This window comes from Balaenoptera physalus (genome assembly GCF_965194825.1).
Source record: "Balaenoptera physalus genome assembly, chromosome: 2".
Taxonomy (NCBI): Eukaryota; Metazoa; Chordata; class Mammalia; order Artiodactyla; family Balaenopteridae; genus Balaenoptera; species Balaenoptera physalus.
The window spans coordinates 179,671,261-179,695,904 of record NC_138883.1 but is presented as its reverse complement, the minus strand read 5'-3'; the positions used below and the strand labels follow the sequence as shown (position 1 = coordinate 179,695,904).

Sequence of the window (24,644 nt, the reverse complement as noted above, 5' to 3'; positions counted from 1 at the left end):
AAGTGTGGTGCGCGGCCAGCAGCTTACGTACGCGTCACCCCAAGAACGTGTTAGAAACACAAAGCACCGTCCCCGGCCAGGACCTCCTGCGAACTCCGGGCTGGGTGGGGGGCGGCGGCAGCGTGTGTTTTAACGAGCCCTCGGGCGACCCTGACGCAAATCACTGCGGGGCAGCGCCCGCTGGAGCCACCGCCGCGTGCATGGCCCGCACCGCTTCTCAGAGCTCCGCGCTCGCCTTTGCCCGGCCCTCCTTCGCGAGCGCCACACGGCCCCTGCTGCGCCGAGCCTCCGGAAGACGGTCGGAGACGCAGAAACTCCCCAGACCACCGCTCCGGCCCTGGGCCCGCCCCGCACCAGCCTCAGGCAGAGCGGCGGCAGCGTCCGGACGGCCGGTCTCGGGCCCACCCGTGCCCAGCGGCCGGAGGAGCAGAGCCGCCGCTCAGCCTCGCCGAGGGAGGGCCGGGGCTCGTGGGCCCCGATTACCTGCACTAGCGTCATCTGCGAGCCGAGCGCCAGGAGAATCTTCTCCGTCTTGGTGGGGTACGGATTGTCGCGGTGCTTGTACAGCCACTGCTTGAGGGGCCGCGCCATGTCCTGCAGGGCCTGCCGCTTGTGCCTCACCTTCCCGCCATTCTGCCGGGCCCTGGGACACCGGGAGAGGAGGGGTTCCCGGTGAGCCGCGCCGGCCGAGCGCCGCCCGCCGGGGCCCCGGGTCCGCACGCGCTTCAGCCCGCGTCGACCGCGGCCCCGCGCGCCCGGACGCGGAGGCCAGGCAGGGGTGGGAGCCGCACAGGGTCGGGGCGCGCGGGGTCGGCCCGGGTGGCACAGGAGGGGCGTGGGGCGGCGAAGGCCACCAGGTTTATACGGAAAAGGGGGAAATCTTGAAGCCAGAGGTTAGAGGTTTAGGTGATTTGAAGGAAGCTCTTTTGTTATTCAAGCCACAGACCTGCGCAGCAAGGCCGGCACCGTCCCTCGCCCGCCTGCACCGCGCCCTCCAGGGGCCCTGGCCTCATGGGATGAGTAGTGGCTGCGGCCGGCTCTCGAATGTTCTTTCAGGGACTCATGCCCGCCGCTCGGGGCTTCCCGTCGCCCACTGGACGTTGGGAACAAAGCAAGGGGTGATGGCCGCCCCGCTGCCCTGGTTCTCTTCAAGCTCTCCCCTGTACCCTTTGATCCTCGGGTAAAGGGGAAGCGTTCCAAGAAGGGGTTTGTGGAAGAAAGATGCAGAACCGAAAACAAAAACACACACGAAAAAGAGAAAAGACAAAACCCAAAACACTGTAGGGGGCTTTGCACGACAAAAGGGCGAGCTTCAAAGTATGGAAGGTCTGTCCCACCGGGTAAAGTAAAAAGACCTCGGGAAAAGCATATTCCAAGGAGGAAGAGCGGGAAGCAGCCGGGAGCCGGGCCTCGGCGCTGCGCTCCCCAGCGGCTCCGCGAGGTGTCGCCGCGCCGCCGCCCGCGCGCCCAGCCACTCCGCGAGGCTCGCGCGCCTGCGCCGCAGCCTCCGGGGCTTCTGCCTCTTTAAACACTTTGAAATGCAATTCCATCCGTGAGGACTGGTAGTAACATTTTGACGAAACCTAATCTCTATTTCCCTAACCAGCAACGCCGCACAACAAGCAGCTGATGCAATCTTTCAGGTGGACCGGCCAGGACGGCCGCCCCTCCCCCCGCGGGGCGCTCCCGGAGCCGCGGGACGTGGCCGGGCTACAGACGGCCCTCCTCCGCAGCCGGAGCCGCTGGTGGCCCGCGAGCTCTCGCCCCCGCCCACCCCACGCCCACCCCCGCAGCCCCTCAGGCCGCTAAACCGAAACCCGGCCCGGCAGGCCCGCGGCACCCGCCCCCCCTCCGGGCTCGCGGCGGGCCCCGCCGAGCCGCGCGCGCGCGTCCGGGGCATCCTGCGGAGGGCCGACCTTTCCAACACCTTGGCCGATGCAAGGCCCTGTCGTGACACAAGGGGGGAAGCCCACGGGGCTGGCCTGACCTGGGGGGCGGGGGCGGGGGCGGGGGGGAGCCCCGACTGCTTGGCCCTGCTCTGCGCCCGTGCATCCCGCTCAGCCCTTTCTGCCTCCCCAGCGGCCGCGCGTCCGCACCCGCGGTCGGGAGAGAGGCACGTAACCCCCGCCCCCAGGTCCGGGCATCTGAGGACTAAGAGGCGGTTTCAGGTGTCCTCAGTTTCCAACGAGCCTCTTTGGAGCTCTTCTGACGAATGGACCCCCCCACGCTTTGAGCAACTACTCCCTTAAAATGAGAATGCGCGAACCCAGGAGGCGGAGACCGCTCCTCCCGGAAAAGTCGGGGGCCCTAAGGCGCAGGCCCCGGTTGTCACCAGCACGCCCGCGCCTCTCACCGCCCCCACCTCTCCCGGAGCGGGTGGGGGCCCCGGGAGGGTGCGCATACCCGGTCCTCCGGTGTCTCAGGCCCAGGTTGTCCTTGAGGGGCGCGCCGTCCGTAATGCCCACCTCGGGGCGAGCGTGCGTGCTGTCCAGGACGCCGCCGTAGGGCCTGCCGCCCCGCTCCCGCTCCGGAGCCCCGCGGTCCTCAAAAAGCACGGCGCCGCTGAGCTTGTTGAAGACGATGGTGTTCATGGCGCGCGCAGGCAGGGCCGCGCGGCGCGGCCGCAGCGCCTTGGGGCCGGGCCGCCGGGAGCTCCGCAGGGCTCGGGTTCTAGGAGATAAAGATGCAGTACATTACTCGCCGAGAGCGCTCACCCTCCTGAGCGTCCCGAGCCCCGAACCTGGCCGCGGCGCGGGGCTGCGGAGCCCAGGGGAGGAGCGGCGCCGCCGCACCTGAACGCGGGAACCCCCGCCTCCCGCTGGCTCGTTACACCGCTCCGCCGCAACGCCCGTCACCCGCCCCCGCACGCTCCCGGGGCAGGTACCCACCCTCCTCTTAGCCCCGGCCACCCAGCCCCCAAAGAATCTCAGCCGGCAACAGTTAACCCGCGGGGGCGAAGCAAAGTGACTCCTCAAGGAGCTTTGCCTGAGTTGGTTTTAATCTGGATGAAGCCCGCTCCGGAAAGCGGAGGGCAGGCGCGGGGCCGCGCGGGGTTCTTCAATCAAAACGGAAGACTAAAGCCTCTCAGAGCTCCCACTCGGGGTCGTAAGGAGGGGTTGGAAGAAAGGAACAACTGGGACGAACATGAACAACCGCTTTCGCAAGCCCCAGTCAATGAGTCCCAGGCCGCACCCGGATTTCGGGGATTTGCATGCTTTCTGGATGGTTTGGCTGAAACCCCTGCGTCCCTTTTCCGGCTACAGCCCCTGGGGTGGGGGTGAGCGCAGGAAAGTTAGCAGATTCCAGAGCTAGAAAGTGAAGTGGCCTCAGGGACAAATGCACCATGCTCTCCCCTCCCTCCGAGCCTCCTACCACCCCGCAGCCCGCTCCGGACGCGCTGGGTCCGGCCCCCCGCCCCCCCTCGCCCCCGGAGCCGGTGGCCAGTGCTGTCCTCTTCCGCAGCGCGGGTGCGAGCCGCGAGCTCGGACTCCTTCCGCACCCACCCCTCTCTGGGGTCTCGGAAAACCATTTCAGAAGTTGCAAAGGCGTTAAGAAGCGGGAAGAGGCGCCGCGGTCCGCGCACCGCCGGGCCTGCGGCTGCCCCCGTCGGGAAAAGCCGCCAGCTCACCTCCCGGGTCGCAACGGCCCGGAGCCTCTGCCCGCCGCGCGTGAGCGTCGGGGGCCGGTCCGCGCCGCCGCGGAGCAGCCGATGACCACCCGGAGGCGCGCAGCAGCCCCAACCCGCCCTACCTCCCCTCCTCGTGCCTGGGGGGCAGCTCGCTTTGCTTCCGAGCTGCCCCCGCCTCACGGCCGGCGCCCCCTCACCGCGCCCCGCCCCGGCGAGGGCCGCCACCCCCCCGCACCCACGCCGGGTGCCCACGCTCGCCAAGGCTCCCCGCCCCGCCCTCCGGCCATCGCAGCAGCGGCCACGCGCGACGTGTAAAGCTGTGACCGCAGAGATTAAACGACGGCCCCCGTCAGTGCTCACGGGGAGGTGAAGTCAGACCTCTGCCAGCTGCCCCGCGCAGACAGGTACGTGTCTGGGCCGTCCGTGCAGCCTCCGCGGCGTGAGAGCAACGGTCCGTGCTCGCAGCCCTCGTTCGAGGCGTCAGGAGGCGCCTTGTTTTTCCTATTAACTCCGTGCGCTCGGTGATTTGCGCTCAGGCTGTTCTATTTGTGAAGCAACCCGTTCCCAGCCCCGCTGTCTGCCCCCACCTCAGCCCTGTTCTCCTGTCGGCGACGGCGTGTTTTCCCGGCCATTGCGCCGCGAAGCTTGCCACGCGGACCCTCCCCGCGGTCCCAAGCCCACGCCGAGGTCGCAACCGCAGACCCCGGCGCGGCTGCGTCTGCAGGCGGCAGGCGCGGCCAAGGGCCGGGAGCTGGGTCCCCGCGCGGTCCCCAACGCCGCCTCTCGGCTCCCGTGCTCCCCACTTACCCGGATTCACTCCACACTGTGCCTTGGGGAGCTCCCTCCCTGCGGAACCGCCCCGCCCCACGCCCGCGAACCAGGTGGGCTCCCCGGCTCCTCGCAGACCCTCGGGCCAGCCTCGGCCGCCGCCCCCACCCCCCCTCGGGCGCGTCCCCAAGGGCCTCGGAGGGAGGTGGGGGAAGGGCGGGGAGAGCCCAGGCGCGCGGAGCAGGGGGAAGGAGCGGCTCGGGAGCCGTAGCGCGCCTCCCTTCCCGCGGCCCCGCGCCGGCACGCGGCGACCGCGGGCTGTACCGGTGGCGGGGGGGCCCGCGGCCGGCGGCAGGGCGGCTGGCTCTCCCGCGTCGAGGCTAGGCGCGCTCCCATCCCCGCCGCATGTTCTCCGCGCGGGCTCCAGCGCGCTCACCGCCGCCACCGCCGGCGTCGCGGCTTTATTTACCCAGACGGGCGCGCGCGGCCCGGGAACAGGAATAGCGAGGCCTTCTCATGTTTCCTGACTGCCCGGCCCAGCCGACGAACATCCTGCGGTCGCGGTATCCACGTTCCCGGGCCGGGGAGAGGAAGCCTCCGCGGGGACCGCTGTTAACCCTCGCGGAGGAGCCGCCGCCGCCGGCGCCGCCGGGCAGTCCCCGGCCCGCCGAGTGCTCCGCAGCCGGGCGCGGCTCCCAGAGCCGCCGGCCTCGCAGGCGCGCAGCGAAAGGGGCGATGGCCTTCACACTTCGGGGAGCGACTGGAGAAGCCGCAGCAGCGCCCGGTGCGGGCTCTGGGAGCTGAGCGGCTGCGGTGCGGATCCCGTGTCTTAGCCGACCCGAGCGCCGGAAATTTCACCACGCGTGGCTAGGCTGGAGGGGGCACTGCGACGCGCCCTTTTTCCCCCTCGCGGTTAGCTGTAGGGAGGTTAGTTAAGAGTTCGGTTTGTGCCCGTAACGCGTGAGAACGGGTTGCGGAAGGTGCTTGCGCCCCTTTTCTCGTGTCACTGGGCTTCTGCGGTCCTGGGTGTCTCCAAGCCAGGCACGCAGTCACCTTCCAGAGCCAGCGCTGGAGAGGAGGGAGGCAAGGCGGGGTCGAGGCGGGCCCAGGTACTCAACCCACGGCGACCCAGGTGTGGGAGAGACGGGGAGTGCAGGCAGGGCCAGGATCTGCATGGAGCAAAGGGGAGGGAACTTGGAAGAATCCCGAGCCTGGATACAGTGCAAGGGGAGAGAATCCTATCAGATTATCTTAGAGGTGATACTTGCCTTCCCACTATCACCCCAGATACGAGAGTAGCGAAAGCTGTGGTTTAGGTGTCACTGGAGGCTCGGAGCTTCTCGCAGCCTAGGTGATCCTCGCGGCGCCGACCGCACCAAGCCGCCCGCGTTCTCGCCGCGGGCCTCACTGCGACAGCGACACCTTTCATCTCTTCTTAAAGAGCAAAAGTAGATTTCCCCCAAACCTGAAAGTTATGACATCATTTGTTCTTTTCTCCCCTAAGGGTGGCTGGCCATCCTGGCGCGGTGGCCCACCTAAGCCGCTTCCTTTTATTTGGCCTGGAAGTGGTTAAAATGTACAGTAAATCTGTTATTTCCAACACTAATCGCCCCCGAATTTTCCATTATGTTATACCCCAAAAACGTGACTGTACACCGGGCAGGGGCACAGTCTAAAGCAGAAAGAGGCGTGGGTTTAAATTTTTGCGCATCTGGCAGATAAATATTGTCGTTTGATCCTGTTTCCAGATGTCCTTGGTTCTATTCTATCGTACAGTTTGCGGTTGTGGCGCTGCCGCATCTTGCCCTTGGCGCTGCACTTGACTTCTGCAGGGTGGGTTCAGTGCAGACGTGCGTCTACAGACGTCGCCGTGGGGACTTAAAAGTCAGGGATACATCGTAAAATTTCAGCCACGGACTTGCAGCGAATAAGTTTCACAACAAAAGCAGATCTAATTTATAATTCAGAGGAGGAAAGAGATTGGTTCTGTTCTAAAGACTCTGTGACTGATGGTGGTCACCAGACGTTATAATGAAACCAACTGTAACACGCCCCTCTGACATTTATTTTGCTCAGCTGTGCTGGATAAAGCATCAGGCATGTATGCCGTTGCTAGCAATGTTCGCAGCGTTCTACTGGCTTACCTAGCTGTTTGCTGTTGTATATAGGCCAGTAGAGGACAAGTGAATTTTGTTGTTTTAGTCTTAACTGTATTTACTCAACTTTAAAATGCATGTTGAGGACTTTGATTTAAGGCATTTTTACATGTAATATCATTACAAATCTGATATATACAGCAAAAAGTCTTTCTGCAAAATATTTTAAATTTGTTATAGAAATAACATACACCTTAGTTTCAAATTAAGTGACTGAAAAATTAATACATTTTAATTCATTTAGACTATAGTTTAATAATTAGAGTCCATTTAAAAAAATGAAAGAACAATGGAGGGTCCATTTTAAAATGAAATAGTGTGGAGAATCCCTCTCTAATATACAAATGAGCATCTATTGTGTGACAGTCCAGAATTTTATTTTTGCAAGTGTCACCGTCTATGCAAGAGAGAAATTCCTTCTTCCTTTTAATGCACAATACAGATCCATTTATCATTATCTTAAATTTCATCTTTTCCTAAAATGAATTTTACGCAGCTTCTTATGCTATATTCCAATCTCAGTATGTGGAATACTGTGTTATAAGCCTCAGAAGTAAAGCTTTCAGTTTTAGAAAGCACTATCAGAAGATTTAAGAAAGTGTATGTAGTTTGTGGGCATTGGCCACATATGGGAGAAAAAACCCAAAACTTAGGCTACAAGTCACAAGACTTGAGCCCTAATCTTAATTCTGATTAATTTGATGTTGGTTTAGGCTGAATCTACTGAAGTGTAAAATGAAGATATTTAGTTTTCCACAAACTTGCCTTACGCTACTAAGATATTTTTTTTTAATGTGAAAGTAACAATTGCTATTGCTAAAACTCAAAAAATGTTAAGTAAGAGCATTTGGCAGAAATCTTAATCCAGTCTATTGGACTTTGAGTGTAGTTATAAATGTAAGTAATGTTAACTTTCTAATAAAGAAGAAAATAAGAAGCCTGCATTTTAAGCCTTTTGATATTTTACCAAGGAACCTGACATTTCAGAACAAATATGGGTCAAAGTTTTTGAAAATAATGATTGCTTTTAAACTCTCTTTTCCAGTTATTACTTATAAGCAATGAAATGAATTACAAAGCCAGGGAATGAGTGTTGCTTCCCCTCCAAATGGTATAAAGTAGTAAATTTATGAACAAATAGCCGTTCCACCTCCCACTCGGCCAGTTTGCCTTGTAAAGCTACACACTGGAGTGTGTAAGTAGACCAACAGAAGAAGCAGTGAGAGACTCAGCCGCAGAAACATCCTGAGTGAACTAGGAAGATGGTTGGCAAAAGTATCTCATTTTTGCTTTGTTTATAATTTAACTTTAATTGCGTACATAGTACAGAATAAATTCTCTCAGAGAGGGCCTTCTCCATAAATGCACTCTCAAACATCAAAGAACAGAGTACAAGTGAAAGTTCCTCTTCAGCCAGTTCCACCCAATCACATTCCTGAGAGGCAACGACCAAGAGGTGGGCATCCTTTCAACTTTTTTCCACATAGTCACGGACATGAATACAAACAAATCATTATCGTTTTGTTGTATGAGTTTTTGAAATCAATGAGACCGTACTTTACATACGTGTACACACACACACAGTATTAAACTGGAACTTGCTTTTTCACTCCGTGATTTCATAGAGCACTTTCATATTGGTCCATATAAATGGAACGCCATCTTTTTAACTGGTACATAATGCTCCGTAATCTGTTTATCCATCCTCCTGTGAACGTTTCTGTCTTTTCAGTTTTCACTATTCTAAACATTAAATACTCTTGTATATGATTCTTTCTGTACGTGTGTAAGTATTTCTCAAGGCATAACTACATAGAAGTAGAATTGCTCAACTGAAGGAAACAGGATTTTAAAATTTGGATAGGTCCTTACAAACTTCCCCCCAACCTCCAGCCCCACAAAGTCCCCGTTTCCTCACATGCTGCGTAGCATTTCATGTGTTTGGTCTTCATTATGTTTCCCTATATGATGAGTAAAGTAATGTCTCATTGTTTGAGAAACTTTTCATTTATTTATAAGCATTTGCATTTCTTAATTGAAGAAATTTGCTTATATCCTTTGCTTATATCCTTATTAGATGCCTTATTCATTTATAAAAGTTTCTTTAAAAAACACTTTTCCACGAAATATATACTTTATGTATTGACAATATGCATTGAGAAGACTGCCTTTTACCTATTTTGTCTTTTGCCTTACAGAAGGTTTAAACATGAGTAAAGGTCAATAGATCTGTCTTTTTCTGTATGGAGTCTGGGTTTTGTGCCTTCCTCACAAAGGCTTTTTCTATATTTTCTTCTAATACTTTAAAAAATTGTTTTCACTCAGCTCCTTAATCCTTTTGGAATGAATTTGTGTTATGTTGTAAGGGAGAAGTCGAATATGATTTTTTTCTTCTCCAATTGAATGGTCAATTATTCCTATGGAATTTATTAAAGAGTTTCCTTCCCCCATCAATTTGAAATAACTTTCCTCATATATGTGGTGAATTCCTTTCCATATGTAGGTTGGTCTAACAAGGCTTTGAGAGATGTTGCACCCAATAGACCGTAATAAATTTAATCTTCACATTTTTAAAACCATCTTGCGTTCCAAAGACTTCCAATATTATTCTGTTTCTAATTTCAGAACATGTCAAGTATCGGAGTAGTAATGTGCGTGGCCTGGTTATGTTTCCAATTTAGAAGGCTAATTCAGTCTGTTCTAGGATGAAGGTGCCGTTTTTTCTGTCGTGGTCCTGCTCAGAAACAGGAGAGTAGTTTCAGGCAGCCGTGTTCTCCAGAATAGAGTGCACCGATTAGAACTCTTCAAACACACCATGTAACCAAGTGACAACCAACCACCAGTAACGTAAGGTTATTTGTAAAAGTGATGATTCCCTGCCATCCGTGATTTGAAAAGGGAAATTCATCTTTCTTCTTGCTCAATTCCTTATGGAATGTGAATTAATTTTTTTTCACAAAGCAGCCAGTCAAGATGAGAACCTTCGATATGATTGCAAATTAGGCAAACTCACTCTGGACAAAAATGCAAAAACTTTATCACTGAAATTTCTAGAAAACATTAGCTACGTATAAGTGCAGAAAATACAGGTAATAAGCAGTCAGCAGAGCTGAGATCCAGGTGGGTTAATGTCTTTTTCTACTGCAGAGAGCTTGAGACAGGGCCTGAAGTAACCCTGCAGCCCTAACTAAGACTCCATCTTTTCTATTGATTCCAAAATATCTTCAGTAACTGCCAACGAATACTGAGTCTTCACTACATGGGTCCTGAGGGGAACCTGGACAACATTTTGTCCTCAACATGTGCATTGAAATACAAGAATTTCTTGCAGAAGTTTATTCTAGCGCTTGAAAATCAATTTGCCTTCACATCAAAAAGTGGCCATTTTAATAAATATAGTGAAGACTTTTCATCATACGCTAGCATGACTCTGTATTTGGAACCTAATGGACTTAAGGTACTCAACAGATTTTTGAGATTTAGTTACTGTATGTACTCCATGCTGTATCAGGCTTTTGGTTGGACCTCACCCCCCTCCTCTCTCCATCCTCCCTGCTTTCATTTTCAGCCTCATTGCCTTCATCTCTGTGTAAGATTTTTTTAAAAATTTTTATTGGAGTATAGTTGATTTACAATGCTGTGTTAGTTTCTGCTGTACAGCAAACTGTGTAGGATATTTGAATAAGTTCACCAAAAGAATGCATGTGAACAAAAGTGATGTGTGCAACTTCTGCTTACCATACTTAAAAAGCAATTGCTTGCCCTTCTTTTTAGCCGCTCCCTGTTACCCTGTTACAGAGGGCTGGAACATGGATGTGGGAGTGGCCCAAATCTGCCAATCAGATAGCAACCTGGAGAACAGCAGAGCCAGCACAGGATGAAAAGAACCTGGGGCTTTGGTCCTTGGCCTGGGCTCAGCAGATTATTTCTGTAAAGCGCCAGGTAGTAAATGCTTTAGGCTTTGCACGTCATAAAGTCTCTGTTCAGCTTTGCCATTTGTAGTGAAAAGTAGCTGTAGATAATACTTGCCTATGAGTTGTGGGTAAGTTCCAGTAAAATTTTATTTAATGGACACTGAAGATTGAATTTTATGAAGTTTTCATGTGCCACAGGATATGCTACCTTCGATCTTTTTTCAGCCATTTAAAGATGTAGAAACTACTCTTACCTTAGAAACAGGCAGCAAGCTAGATTTGACCCCAGGCTGTGTTGTTGTCTCCTACCCACACCCCCTGCACTGACCTAGGCTACTGAGCCCTGGACTGTAATACTCTAATGGGAGACAAGTAAACTTCCTTTTCTTTAAGTCAGTGTATTCTGGGGTTTCTGGCTAAAGGAACTTAGCCGGTACCCTATGTAATACACACCTGTGCAAAGATGGTCTTAGTCACCATGGGTGGACTTGGATAAGTGCTTTTTACATGGCTTGAGGCTGCCGTAAGCAAGAACGGGAAGGAGATGGAGCCACAAACTGCCTTCCCCTCTCTTCTCCTTCGAGCATGCTGCGTGTGTTTAGAGAATCAGTCTGACTATTTTCACAATAGTTTACGCCAGGTACTTTTCAAATTTTAACCACATGTTTTTAAGGTATTGGTATACCTTTAGACCCAGTATTGATAGTTGGGTTTTGATACCTGTGTTTTATGTAGTCATGGAAAATAGTGATTACTTGATAAGAATTGCTATTTTCTGGCTTAGCCTCCCCCGCCCCCAAAAAAAAACCCCACGAAATTTGAACCGTTTTTTCATTGTTTTCTTTTTTCATAATCAACAATAAATATTTATGGGGCAACTGCACGCAAAATCCTGCCAAGAACTGCATCAAATTTGATTTAAAAGACATGAGCCTTGTCTAGTTTACAGACTGGTTAAGAAAACACAGGGAAACAAATATACCTCATCTAAAAAGTTTTAGGGTGTCTGATATAAAGATTGCTTGAATCCAGTAACCTGCAAATCATCCGTAGAAACACACGAGGACCTTGAAAATGATAGAAGGGCCATTTGGTGTGTCTGCTAAAAATTTTGTAACCGTATTACAGACAGTCCTTCCCCAAAACATGCAAAAAGAGATCATTATTTAAGAAATTTGAGCCTGATTGAAAAACAGCATCTTCACCTCTTACATCAGACTTTTTCCAGTTTTATGCCCAAAACCTCTGGGTTTCAAGAGAGATTTTTAGAGCTTCTGTTGGAAAAAAATACAGTAAGAGTAAATAAATATCCTGAGGTTAGTGCACCATCTTTCTTTCTTCCCTTGTCCAGGCCTCCTCGAACCTTCCTCCACTTTTACACTTTTTGGAAAAGTGTTGAAAGGAGAGAGGGGTGGAGGGGAGAAGTTGTGGGTAACTCTGGCCCATGTATCTGGGCCACAGAGCCATGGGCAGGCAGCTGCACCTTGGACTACATTGTGATCCTAAGTAATTCACCGCCTCTTTGTTTTGGTATTCATTTGAACTTTGTGAAGTGGGCTTTGGTGTCGTAGGCCACCACAAATATTGTTTAGAGGGGAGCTTGGACTATGAGAACGGGAAAATGAGAAAGGTGCTATGCCACTTAATTGTTCCATTTAAATGGCCCAGAGTCTAGGGTAAGGGGAGCCATACAATAGCCAAGTAGCACAAATTCTTTTTCCTTGGACCTGCAGTAGTGGTCAGCTCAAAACAAACGACCTCATTTTGCAACAACATGGATGGACTTGGAGGGCGTTATGCTGAGTGAAATAAGTCACACAGAGAAAGACCAGTACTGTATGTTTTCACGTATATGTGGAATCTAAAAAATAAAACGAATGAATGAAAATAACAAAACAGAAATAGACTCACAGATATAGAGAACAAACGAGTGGTTACCATGGGGAGAGGGGCGAGACGGGGGTAGGGCCTTAAAAGAGGGACAAACTACCATGTATAAAATAGATAAGACACAAGGATGTAATGTACAGCACAGGGAATATAACTTTATATAATAACTTTAGAGGGAGTATAGTCTATAAAAATATCAAATCACTGTGTTGTACACCTGAACCTAATATAATATTGTAAATCAACTATACTTTAATTTAAAAAAAGACATATGTCCTAATACTACTCCTGCAGACTCTTATAAATGGGGGCATAATTAAGGATACATTTATCTGCATAATACACACGTAGCAGTTACTACAGGCCCACACACTATTCTAGGAACTTAGCCCATATAATCTTCGCAGCCACCCTTTGGGGTAAGTACCCCTTAGAAACCATTTTGTAGAAGAGGACACCTAGGCATAGAATTGCCCCAAGTCACAGGTTGGTAACTCTGGAGCCGGGATCTGAATGGAATCAGGCAGATGCCAGAGCTTGTTTGCTAAGTTGCCTGACTAACTGCCTCTTTGCAGGTGCGTAGGAAGGACAGAGAGAGAGAACTTTAAACGCGTGCCGGCATAATTGTGGGCACAGCTGACTGTGTAGCTGCACCTTTTGGCTTCTCACTTAAGAGCAGGGCATTCAGTGCCAATGTGTTCATTTCCCTTCCGTACGTGCCCTTCATCCTGGGTGGGGAGAAAGTGGACTCTTAGGGTCACCTGGAAAATGACGTCCCTTGGCTCTGACATCGTGGTGAAAAAGCTAGGCTTCACGTGGACCTTCCTGCGTGAGCTCACACTCAAAAGCCAGTGACTTCTGAATCTTCTGCGGGTTCTCTAAATCTGGAGAGCGTCCTTCCCACTGGGAATGAAGTGGTTCAGCAATGGAAAACAGCAGGCTGTAGAACAGCCAAGGCAAGCTGAAATAGTTGCTCTGTTGCAGGAGTGGACACAGCATGGTTTAAGCCGTGTATCTTGAGTGCAGTAAAAAGCAGCAGCTTTGATTAAGACGGCAGTGGTCCCAACGACTTCCTAATCCTGTCTTGCTGCTTTGTCTCTGTTATGTTTTGTTTCCTCTTTTCCTTTGTCAGGCCTGCCTCTTACATTTGCATAGCCCAAGGCAAGAGTGCAAGTGAACGCCCACATACCATATGTCTAAATATTTAAAAGTTATAAAATCAGCTAAAGCACAGTTAAATAAAATATGTTCCATCCTTCTACCTTGACAAATATACCATCAGAAGGAAGAACGGGAAACTATGTAGTTACGGGTTTTGGTGGGAAAATATCAAAGAGAAGTCAGTGTAATTTTTATTGCATGTCCCGCTGTTTTGTTGTTGGACTGGAAATGTTTAGAAGAGTAATAAAATGAAAGAGACATAATTCATAATTTACTATATATTCCATTAAATTGATTTTTCTGTCTTGAGCAGAAATCACTAATATGTCATTATAATCAATATTCCATCATAATTTGTGTTCTGAAGAATTAGAAATAAAATGTAATTCTACTAAAAGTGTCCAAAATTTGAATATATTTTTATCAATAATGTACATTAATATAAATATAGAAAAATTTAACGTTAAATTTATTTAATACATATTATTTATAAAATGCTATTTTTATTCTAAAACACTCAAAGTTACACATACAAATAGAAAAGAAAAATTATAAGTAACGAATATAAGATTTTAAATAAAGCTGAAATTGTATTTAGTTTTTCGGAAAATAAATTTGAAATATTTTATGCAAATAAAAGTATTTGCTAATGCAGCTGGTTTTCAAGGTGAAGTACTGGTGTTAGATTCATGAATTATTTGTGTAAATCTATAGACTTAACCAACCTAGGAGTGATATGAATTGTTGAATATTGCAAAATGTCCCTCTGCTGCCAGGTGCAGCTGTTGCAAAGAGTCGCTACATATTCAATACCTGCAGAGCCACGCACTGGAGAAGCAAGAAAACAATGCCAGGCCTCCTGGGAAACGATAGTGCATGAGGAAAGGCTACGTTGCATTCGCGTGATCTGCCAGGTTGATTAATGGTCTTTTCTGCCTGCTCTTGGAAGCAGTGTTCTTATCAGCACAGCCCGAGCCTTTATGCCATTTGGATGTGATCACCTTTGACTTTGAGGACATACAGCGAGTGATGTGTGGAAGCATTTCCGTGGGTCCTCAGTGGTGCTGGTCACAAGAGCAGATGTTTGAGTTTAAAGTTGCGCTGCATCCTGTTGAGCCCTAAATCCCAAATGACAGAGACGTCGTACGTTCTTTAAGTTCCGTGTGTGTGCGCGCGCGCGCACGCGTGTGTGATGTAGGGCCTTTAAAAGTGGGGCTCAGGGCAGTGGCCCTTTGCCTTGGTCTAAGAGTAGTACTGGTTTGGGGAATGTTTTAAAGTAAGTATTTTTTATTGACATACTTTTTACTTATTTTTTTTTTAAGTGTTAAACTTGGACCCTCTGATGCAACAAAATGAAATCACTCTTGTGGGAGCCTTTCCATGAGTTTCTCCTCTGACGATCCTGCAGTCGTAAGTACAAACCACAACTTCTGAAGTCGCAGAAAGCAGAGTTATTTTTAAAGCCCTTCTGGGGGCGACATATATTTTTAACAGGGGCAGTTGTTTCAGAACCATCCTTTAGGAAATAATGTCTTCACTGAGGGTCAGAGGTTTATACACTTGGGAGAGGTCAGTTTTGCAAAGTCTTTCCTTCAACTTTCAGCAGGACGAACAAGGAGACAGCTGGTTGTGGGCACTGCCTGTGGCACATGGCTACTACTTAACCACCGCGCTCACAGGCACTGTGGTCCCCATAGAAGGCTTTTTATTTCCTTCAGGGCCATTTTTTTCAGCACGTAGCCTATGAACCACCTTAAGTAGGAGTGCTTGTTAAAAATACATGTTCCAGCTCTCAACTACACATGCTCCAAGTGAGGTTTTCTGAGCTTAGGCCCTATAGCGATACTGACACAGATGCTTCTCAGACCAGGATTTGAGAAAAATTAGTCTAAATCAATGACCCTTAAGCTTTTTTTTTATTATACTCCCTTATCATTAAAATATTTTGGGCAGGCGGATCTAATATATAGTCATTTATGTATAAGCAGTATACATGTACTATTATGCTAATATATCATGTAAATAGTAAAACACACAAAACAAAGTTTTCTAAAAGGCAAAAATGAAATAAACAATATTTTTAATTTTGTTTTTATCTCTCAATGATACAAAATATTTTTTGCTCCCACCAAAATGTCACTGTTAATGAATAAATAATAATATGATGAACAGGCTATTTTTAGTGAAAGCAATGTAATTTGAATTGCTTTATACTTAAAAAATCTTGATTTAGTAATGATATAAAGACTGGGATTCAAGTTCAGGTGAATTAGAGACTTGTTTTTAATGTCATCTTTAAAAGAGATGCTTTAGGACAAGCCAGGTTCACACAGCAGAGGTGGATTTCTGACTGTATTTGTACCGGTTTTCAGTCTTATCCACAAAATAATATAAAGGGTTTGTCTTTATAAGTCTTCTTTGAGATCCGTCAGTTCTTATAAATTTTTCACAAAGTATTACATTTTTACTTTCAAAAATTGACTTTAATAATTTGCTGAAACTCTTTGAGAGATTTTAAAATAGATTTGAAAATTCTGTTTCCAAGTTTTTAAAATGTGGTGAGTTTCAATAGGCAATACAGTCATTTTCAGGAACAAAATCACACGGTGATGGGTATATTTTTAATCATGTGTGTTTTGGAAAGCAGTAACTTTCTCATTGTTGTTAAATGTCATCTTTACCTGAAGGGGGCAGATAAAGAGTGTTTTATGGTTTTTGTTTTTAAATCAAGTATATGCTCATAGAAAGTCACATTTTCAAAAAGATGAACAAATTACTGTGGTTTAAGGCTGAAGTTGAGGAAGATATTAAGGAAATAGTGAAAATCATGAGACTGCCAAGAAATGGGCAAAGGCTAGATAATGTGAGGCCTGTATTTTATGCCCACGACTTTCATTTCTATCGTAGAAAAACGGAGCAATGATAAATGCCAATCATGGACACCCCATTCACTGTGGGAGGGGAACAGGGCCTGTGGGATGTTTCTCAGCCCTAAGTGGGTGGATGGTGGAATCCTCGCTGTGAGAGAGAATAGTAACAGTGACCAGAGCTAATCGTAACTGGGCCCTTAGGGGCAGGCACGGTTCTCGGGCTTTCATGTGTTGCAGCACTGCATTCAATACTCACACCAATGTATCAGCCTTTTTATGGATGAGGAGTCTGAGGTCAAGGTCAGGCAGCTGCTGAGTAAGGGATTCAGGAGTCCAGCAAGTCTGGGGATGGCAGTCGTGGGTATGAGGAGTTACCGTGCTGTCTGGCCTCGGACCTACTCATTACGATTCAACTCTGCCTTCCCAGTCAGAGGGAAGGGGTACTTGAGGGTACCTGGGGGCTGAATGCTACACACTCAGGAAGCAGACCTCGCTCTCGCTGAAGGTGCCCTCTGCGGTCTTCAGTCTGCAAACAGAGCAGAGGCTGGAGTATCTGAAACCATCAGCTGAGCTTGTGGGGCATGGATTTCCTGAGGTCTGCAAACTTCTCGGCAAGAATTCTCTGTCTGGTTGTTTTGGATATCGTTTGCTTCAGAATGTGTTTCTTTAATTTCTGTGACATATATAGAGATGTACTATTAGTGACGGGGGCATTTTCTTTGATTGTTATAAATATTAGTTTGTGTTTTCTTGGACCGCTTCCTCCAAATGAGTCCATGTGTAAGCATCCGTTCTTTTCCGGGCGTTGTGTTGAGTCTTGAGATATAGCGGTTTCAAAGATCTGTCCCTTACTCTCAGGAAAATTACAGTCTAGAGAGAAACAGGTAAGCGGGTATGTAGTTCATATAGCATGTTGAGATTGTTTATAGGGACAAATGGCTGTGCACAGACTTGGGAAGACAGAGAAGGCTTCCAGAAGGAATGGTCTGCAGTCGGCTGGGTGGAGTGGTGGCCTTCTTTCATTTGTTTATCACAGTACCTGAAAATGGATATCAAGTGCTCTCTCTCTCACTCCCCACTTTCCTTCCCCATTTCCTCTTCACAAATTTCCTCCTATCCACACTTCTGTTTATTTTTTTTCTTCCTTTCAATAAAACAGAATTCCTTTCTTATCATCAGAAGATGTATTATTAGCAGTAAATAGGATGGGGAGGAGCAAATCTTCACCAACAGTCCTTACCTAGGATGAAAAGTTCTCTGTTTAAATTCATCTAAATTTACTACAGTAATCAGTGCCAGGTAACAGAAAGGTCTAAAACTTTAAGGCCATTGAATCAAGGCACTCCTACCCTCAACACACAATGTTTTTGTTCTTTGTTTATTTTTAATAAAGAAATACGTGTTATTGTTACAAAAGCTGTATATGTGCCTTGAGAAAGCTAGAAAATAAGATAAAAATAAGAAAATAAAAGCACTGGATTCCTACTACTGGAGATTATCTTTAATATCTTTTTGATTACATTTTCAGGTACCACACATATGTGTGTGTGTATGCATTTTTTAAGACGAGATAATACTTTGCAAGTTGTTTTATATCCTGATTTTATAGGTTAATGATCTTTGCCTCTATAATTCAAAATTTTTGTTTGTCTAATAGTCTATCCATGTTTAAATTTCCTCAGTTAACCCCAAAATACCCTTTAGAGCTAGTTTGCCCAAATTTGAGTCTAATTCAGGCCCACATATTGAACCTAGTTGTTATGTCCCTCGGTTTTCTTCTAATGTAGAATCATCCCTAGTTTTTCTTCCCATTACACACTTGACTTGGTGGATAGACCAGACCAAGGATCCCAAAGGATGATTCACCATCTTCATTTGTCTTGGGTACCTTCTGGTGCTGTCATTGAACTTTCCCTATTCTCTCTGTTTTCTTATGGTGAAAATTAAGTCTAAACGCTTGCTGGACTCAATGTTAAGCATTTTGACTAGACTATGCCACAGCCGATGGTTTGTACTTTATTGTGTAGCACAGCAGGTGCGGCCATCGGGAGGCACAGCAGCTGTCGGTCCCACCATTCACGGGGCTGACTTTGGCCACTGCATTATGATGATGGCAATCTGATCCCTCCATGAACGTACACTTAGGTTTTACTCCTGTGGCTAGAAGGAAATCTCTGGGGGGTTACTTTGGCACCCTGGGAATGTCAGATTCCCCATAAACCATGCACTTAATGCTTTTAACACTAGTTGACTACCCTTGCCTGGGTCAATAATTTCATTAGGGATTGACAATGATTAAACTCTAATTTAATCCTTCCTTTTCTCTGAATAGGGGGCATACTTCTGTAAAATAAAGCTTTCTCTCATCACGTGAATTTTTTTCTTTTTTTTTGGTTACTATGAAATATAGTCTTACTGGAAACGTAGGATACATGTTTAATTTTTCCCACTAGATACATGTTATCAAGGGAAGGAGGTGACCTAATAACTGCTTCAAATGATGACATATAAGTTGGAGGCTGCTTTCTTTTTTTTGAGTATCATTATCTATTCATGGATTTTCAGTGATTCAATCAATGCCCCTACATCCCTGTAACATTTTTGGTCTAAGAAGTTGTAAGTTGAATAATTCAGTATCAGTTGTTTTACTCTTTAGTGTAATTCAGATACAGCCTAATCTACAATTTTATGAACATTTTGAAAAAATGAGATTGACCAAACAGTGAAAATCGCTTTCATTACACATGACGGGTCACTCAGCCCAGAAAATGCCCTCCACCAGGTGTGGTGTCTAATGTTCAGTCTGTCAGCCTCAAGTGATTAAAATGAATTTACTCTTGGAAAATGGGTTCACTGAGACTTAAAGAGAAGCGCCATTTCAAGAACTGTTCACCTGTACCACAGTCCAGACAAGATGTTTCTATTTGGGGCGGCTATTGAACTTTATACTTTTTTCTTTCCTTTTTTAAAAAATGAGTTGCTGAATAGCCAACTTCTGGCTTAATTGCACAGTTCATTACATAGCACATCCGTTGAAAAGAGCTTTATATTTGGCTATTATTCTGCTCTCTAAAGTGACGTTAAACCCAGAAGAAAATGATAATGATAAACATGTGTGAGTATGCACACAGACACAGACAGACACACACGCGCATTGAGAGGTGTATTACTAAATTATAGAGTGACCAGTTGTCTCGGTTTTAGCGCTGAAAGTCACGTGTCCCGCTAAACCCTCCAGCCCCAGGCAAAATGGGATGGTTGGTCACCCTAAAGTTGTCAGAGTGAGAAACAGCCTGGCATTCAAGCAACAGATCTCTGATGAATCTTCCTGGTCTTGACTCAAATGTTTAATGAAGTCTTTAATTCAAAAACAAATTGATGTGTCAAACTGGCAGGAAAATTACCTTTTAAGTACATATGAATTGTTAGAAATATCAGGAATGCACTAAAAGTGTCTAAAACTGCCAGTATAAAAGGGTCCAAGTATCTAACTACTTTAGAAGAGGTAATATAGTTGCCAATATTTTGAATATTTCAGCCAAAGCTTAGAAAATGGAATGGTGTGAGGTAAAATGTGCTTGAGTTGATTTTCACTGTGGAATTTTATTTATAGTAAGTACTATTTCTATAGAGACTATTCATTGAATGTTAGATTGAAAGGGACCTTGAGAAGTTATAGAGTCTGTTTTTCCATATCTAGTCAAGGCCACAATTAGACCATGATGGGATTCTACCCAATATATTTTTTAAATACCTTCAAAGAAGAGAATATTCTTTTTTTAATTTTATATCTTACCTAAAATTCTCATGCTTTACAGGAGACTAATCTTTTTCTCTGGTTGATGCTAGTAATTGTGAACAGTAGGGCATCATTCTTTAACCAAAGTTTAGAGATTATTTTTCAATTTTCTTTCAGTGTTTTAATTCTAGAAGTTTTTAATTTTTTTCGAAGTGTATTTTCAAACCCTTAGTTACACTTGTGGCTCTCCTGTAAGTTCCTGAAGCATAGATGTGGGTGTATTAACCAAGCAGGGCTGCAAGCAGAGGTTTCTCTTTGGGAGAAAACAATTTCTATTTTGTAATACAAGTTTTTATATTTGAATCATAGCACTCATGAAACTGACATATTTATAATGAACAAAGTATTATATAATAGCCTATTGTTGAAAACCCTCAATAAATTCATGTCTCAAGGAATAAAACTATTAGTTTAATTTATCAGAGTTTAATAGATTTTGTGGGATCTCCAAATGGTTCTACAGGTAGGACATCTGATTCTTAGGATTTATCGCTAAAATCCCATTCTTCATCTCAGGACCAGAGAGGAGCCCAATCCTGGATGCTTTCTAGTAAAAAAAAATTTTTTTAAAAAGTGCTTTGAGCCCATAAAAGGGAAAGAATATGATGCTGTGAGACATACGTTTTAATTTTAGTCCCTTTTCTGGTTTCCAGATCTTTGACCTGAGCTATTGCATTTCGTGGGTAGTTTAGGGATTAGAAGTATTTTATTTAGGTGGTTAGTATTTTTGAGATTGAAAGCGCTAACTGAAGTTAAAGGGTATTTGCCACTTGATGTTAGGGTAGAAGAATTGAAAACCAGTGTTCCCAAACTTTAACATGCATGCAAAATCACCTGGAGGATCTTATTAAAATCCAATTCTGGTGCAAGGTTGCCCAAGTTCTGTATTCCTAACAGACTCCTAGGTGGTGCTGATGGTCCAAGGACTACACTTTGAATGGCAAGATTGTAAAGAATTTACCTACAGCCTAATTCAGCCTTTCTTTTCTTAACCTAGAAAAACAAATAGCATACGATGAGATACTCTCATTATAGAGAGAGGTGTGGACATGGATAGGGGTGAGAAGAAATACCTTTATAGTACTGTTGGTGTAGTGAAATATTTGAATTTCTAATTAAACCTAATTAATAAGGCTGCTGGTAAACTAATGAACAGAACTTGTAAAACTAATTAAGAAAGCTCTTTCTGTAGCACGGTGACTAGAATGTGGATATAAATCTGAACACTATCTATAATGGCAGCTTAGCCCATAATTGCTTAGTGTTTTAGTTTGAATTTTTAATCCACACTTTATAAGTAGAGTTAGACTTGTTTTATTCCCCTTTAAGGAAATGTATTTTTCTCTATTTTCTATCATGAAAATACCAAATCACTTTCTACAAAGAAACTTCATACACAGAAATTTGGTATTGCAAATACTGTAAACCACATAAAATTATATATTTTATACCCAGAGTTGGCATTTAGATCTTTTGAGCCAAGCCCCAATAGCCTTATTTCATGTAGTGCTTACTTCAATTCATGGTCATTTATTAATTCAGCAAAACTTATTTACTGAGCAGCTCTTTATTCATTTATTATACTTTTGGAATTTTTTCCTGATCTGTTAGGATTGTTTGGTTGTGAGTGACAGAAAAAAAACAAATCAAAATAGTTTAAACAAGATAGTAGTTTACGTCTTTCTTATATCCAGGAGTCCACCCGGCATTCCAAGATGTCAAGGGTCTAGTAACCTTCTGCCTTGTTGCTTCCCAATGTATGGCTTTTGGTCTTGAGATTATTATCTGGTCCAGAATGGCTGCTGGGGTCTCACCCATCACCACCACATCCCATCCAGAGGGCAGGGAGAACAGGAGATAAAAATGCCTGCTTCTTCCACTCCCACACTACCTTTCTTTGGCTCCCATAGGTGGTGTATAATCTCATGGCCATACTTAGGTGAGGAAGGCTGGGAACTGTAGTCTTTATTCCAGACGGCCATGTGCCCATCTACAAAACGAGGAGGATGAGGGATCGAGGGATCCGCAGGCTGAATCTTGTGAATAACGTTTGATTAGGACATTACCACACCCATTCATTTACATAATGTCCACTGTTGATCCCTCTGTGCAGTTGTGGAGCTGAGTAGTTGAGAAAGAGATCATATGGGCCACAAAGTCTAAATCTTTTCTGTCTGGCCCTTTACATAAAATGTTTGCTGATCCCTGCTGTGCGAGAAAAGGAGGGACATGTTGTAGCCCCTGTTACATTTCTTAGGTGATTGCCCCCTCTTCTCTCATCTTTAGCCAAGTTTAGCTCATTTATAAAATCCAGCAGCCTTTACAAAGTGCTAAGAAGTAGGGTCTGAGCAGGAGTTGCACTTACCATGGTACCGGATGTTAGGAGTAAGGTACCAAGATGTTCCCCCATATTACTGTCTTTTTCTTTATTTTATCAAGGTAAGATTTATAATTGTTCGACATTTGGGTCTTGTATCAGTCTGGCCAAAATTGATGCAAACAGAGTCCACTTTAGCTAAGATAATCAGGAAGGGATTTATTACAGGACATTAAATGACACACAAAATCACTAAGAGCTTAGAGTGGCGAGAAGGGAGGTGCCAAATAAGTAAACTCTAGGTAGATTTTTCAGAAATGACTCTAGTACAACACAGAGCAGGACCACCAGAAGGGCTTCTCTCTTGTCCCTGATCCACCAGCACTTCTGTGGCACAGTCAGGAAACGCCGTGACTACAAGCCACCACTTCTGCTGCCTCCACAACTAAGACCCACACAAGGAGCATGAGTGGCCTGCCCGGTGCCTCTGACACCCGTGGCCCTTGTGTGTGGGCCCTGGAGCATCTGCTGACGCTGGCACAAAAAACTTCAGATGTCTCTGGGAGGAGGTCTGCTAGAAGAGACAGCAAAACTGCCCAGGCAGGGCCTCTACCTTACTTCCAAATGCCAAATCTCACACAGGATGCATCTAATTTGTCAAATCTAAATTGCATTTAGAGAATTCAAGCTGCAAGGCAGTCTGGGAAATGTAGATCTTAGTTTTCCAGTTTCTGTAGCATGTGAAGGCCGACTAGAGAAAGGGTGGAATGGATGTTGGGCACCGATACTTCATGCTTGTTCTGGAACTAGAACAGAAACTCAACATTTATATGGGACGGTGTCCTTTTTTCTTGATTCTGACAGGTCAGTATGTTAATCTGTCAACAGTCTCCCTCAACTTGATCAAACCATGAAAGTTTTATATTTTCAGAAGTATACCAAAATCAGGTGATCTTAGATTTGACACAGTCATTTTTATCATTGAATTGGTGCCTTCATACATTTTCTTTTTTAGCCAGAGAACTTTCTTCAAATAAAATATCCCTTGGCAACATTGTGTACAAGTAAATAAATAAATAGGTACTCTCATTGAGGCAGCCACAGGGCCTTGTGGCAGAAGTATTTTGTGTTCCTCCTATATTCCAGATGCTTGCTTATGTCTCCCAGATTTCCTTGCAGTTAGATTGGGACCATGTGACTGCACTGGTAGTTTGTGGGATGAGAAGTAAATGTCTGTGGTATGACGCTGCTGAGACCCTGTGTTGTCACAGCAGAGCCTGTCTGTCTTGACACAGTGGGCCTGGGGTCCTGCAGTCACCGCCGGTCTCTGCTGCTTCTCTCCCTGGTCCTACCCAACTCCTAAGGCAACTCCACACGGCTGTTTCTGGAAAGCACAGTTTGTAAACCATAGGCTTTTTTTTTTTTAATAAATTTATTTATTTTTTTTTAATTTATTTTTGGCTGCATTGGGTCTTTGTTGCTGCTTTCTCTAGTTGTGGCGAGCGGGGGCTACTCTTACGTTGCGGTGCGTGGGCTTCTCATTGCGGTGGCTTCTCTTGTTGCGGAGCACAGGCTGTAGAGCTCAGGCTCAGTAGTTGTGGCTCGCAGGCTCTAGAGCGCAGGCTCAGTAGTTGTGGCTCACAGGCTCTAGAGTGCAGGCGCGCAGGCTTAGTTGCTCCGCACCATGTGGGATCTTCCCGGACCAGGGCTCGAACCCGTGTCCCCTGCCTTGGCAGGTGGGTTCTTAACCACTGCGCCACCAGGGAAGTCCCAACCATAGGCTTTCAACATGCCCTCTCCTCTGGTTTTGGGATGTGAAAAGCTATAAAAAATGAATATTACAAGTAGAGATAAATCCTGGAACAACAGAAGGGGGGTGGGGAGGGCAGGTTCTGATTCCCTATTGCACTTCGTAGAGAATTTATGTTTTACATATAGAATTTCCACTGCTCAGAAAGAGTGTAAAAACCATTGTTTTCAGATTTTTAATGTATTATATATGGAATCCAGTTTCTTTTTCTGGAAAGAACATTGTTTGTCAACGTGATATAATTTGCTCTCATTTGAGTCTGACTTTTCCATAGAAACAATGTTAGTATAGAGACTAAGGTTGCTGAGTAAAAGCCTAATTTCTGAAATAA

At 46.1% G+C, this 24,644-nt stretch overlaps 1 protein-coding gene and 1 long non-coding RNA gene across 13 annotated transcripts in view; one reads left to right on the top strand and one right to left on the bottom strand.

Moving 5' to 3' along the window:
• MKX (mohawk homeobox) overlaps positions 1 to 4,851 on the bottom strand; it is an 85,067-nt gene extending 80,216 nt beyond the window's left edge. The window contains exons 1-3 of one of the 10 annotated variants that reach the window (XM_082448958.1): positions 4,721 to 4,851; positions 2,404 to 2,670; positions 484 to 643 (exon numbers count right to left, since the gene is read on the bottom strand). In XM_082448958.1, coding sequence (XP_082305084.1) covers positions 484 to 643; positions 2,404 to 2,591 — 348 coding nt within the window. In that variant the 5' untranslated portion in view covers positions 2,592 to 2,670; positions 4,721 to 4,851. The other 9 variants (XM_082448959.1, XM_082448961.1, XM_082448962.1 and 6 more) reach the window with 9 other exon arrangements.
• The window catches only part of LOC309654645, a 619,568-nt gene continuing 598,829 nt past the window's right edge, over positions 3,906 to 24,644 (top strand). For all 3 annotated transcript variants that reach the window (XR_014260369.1, XR_014260370.1, XR_014260371.1), the window contains exons 1-2: positions 3,906 to 4,032; positions 14,840 to 14,927. This is a non-coding gene — a long non-coding RNA (uncharacterized lncRNA). The remainder of the gene's footprint in view (positions 4,033 to 14,839; positions 14,928 to 24,644) is intronic.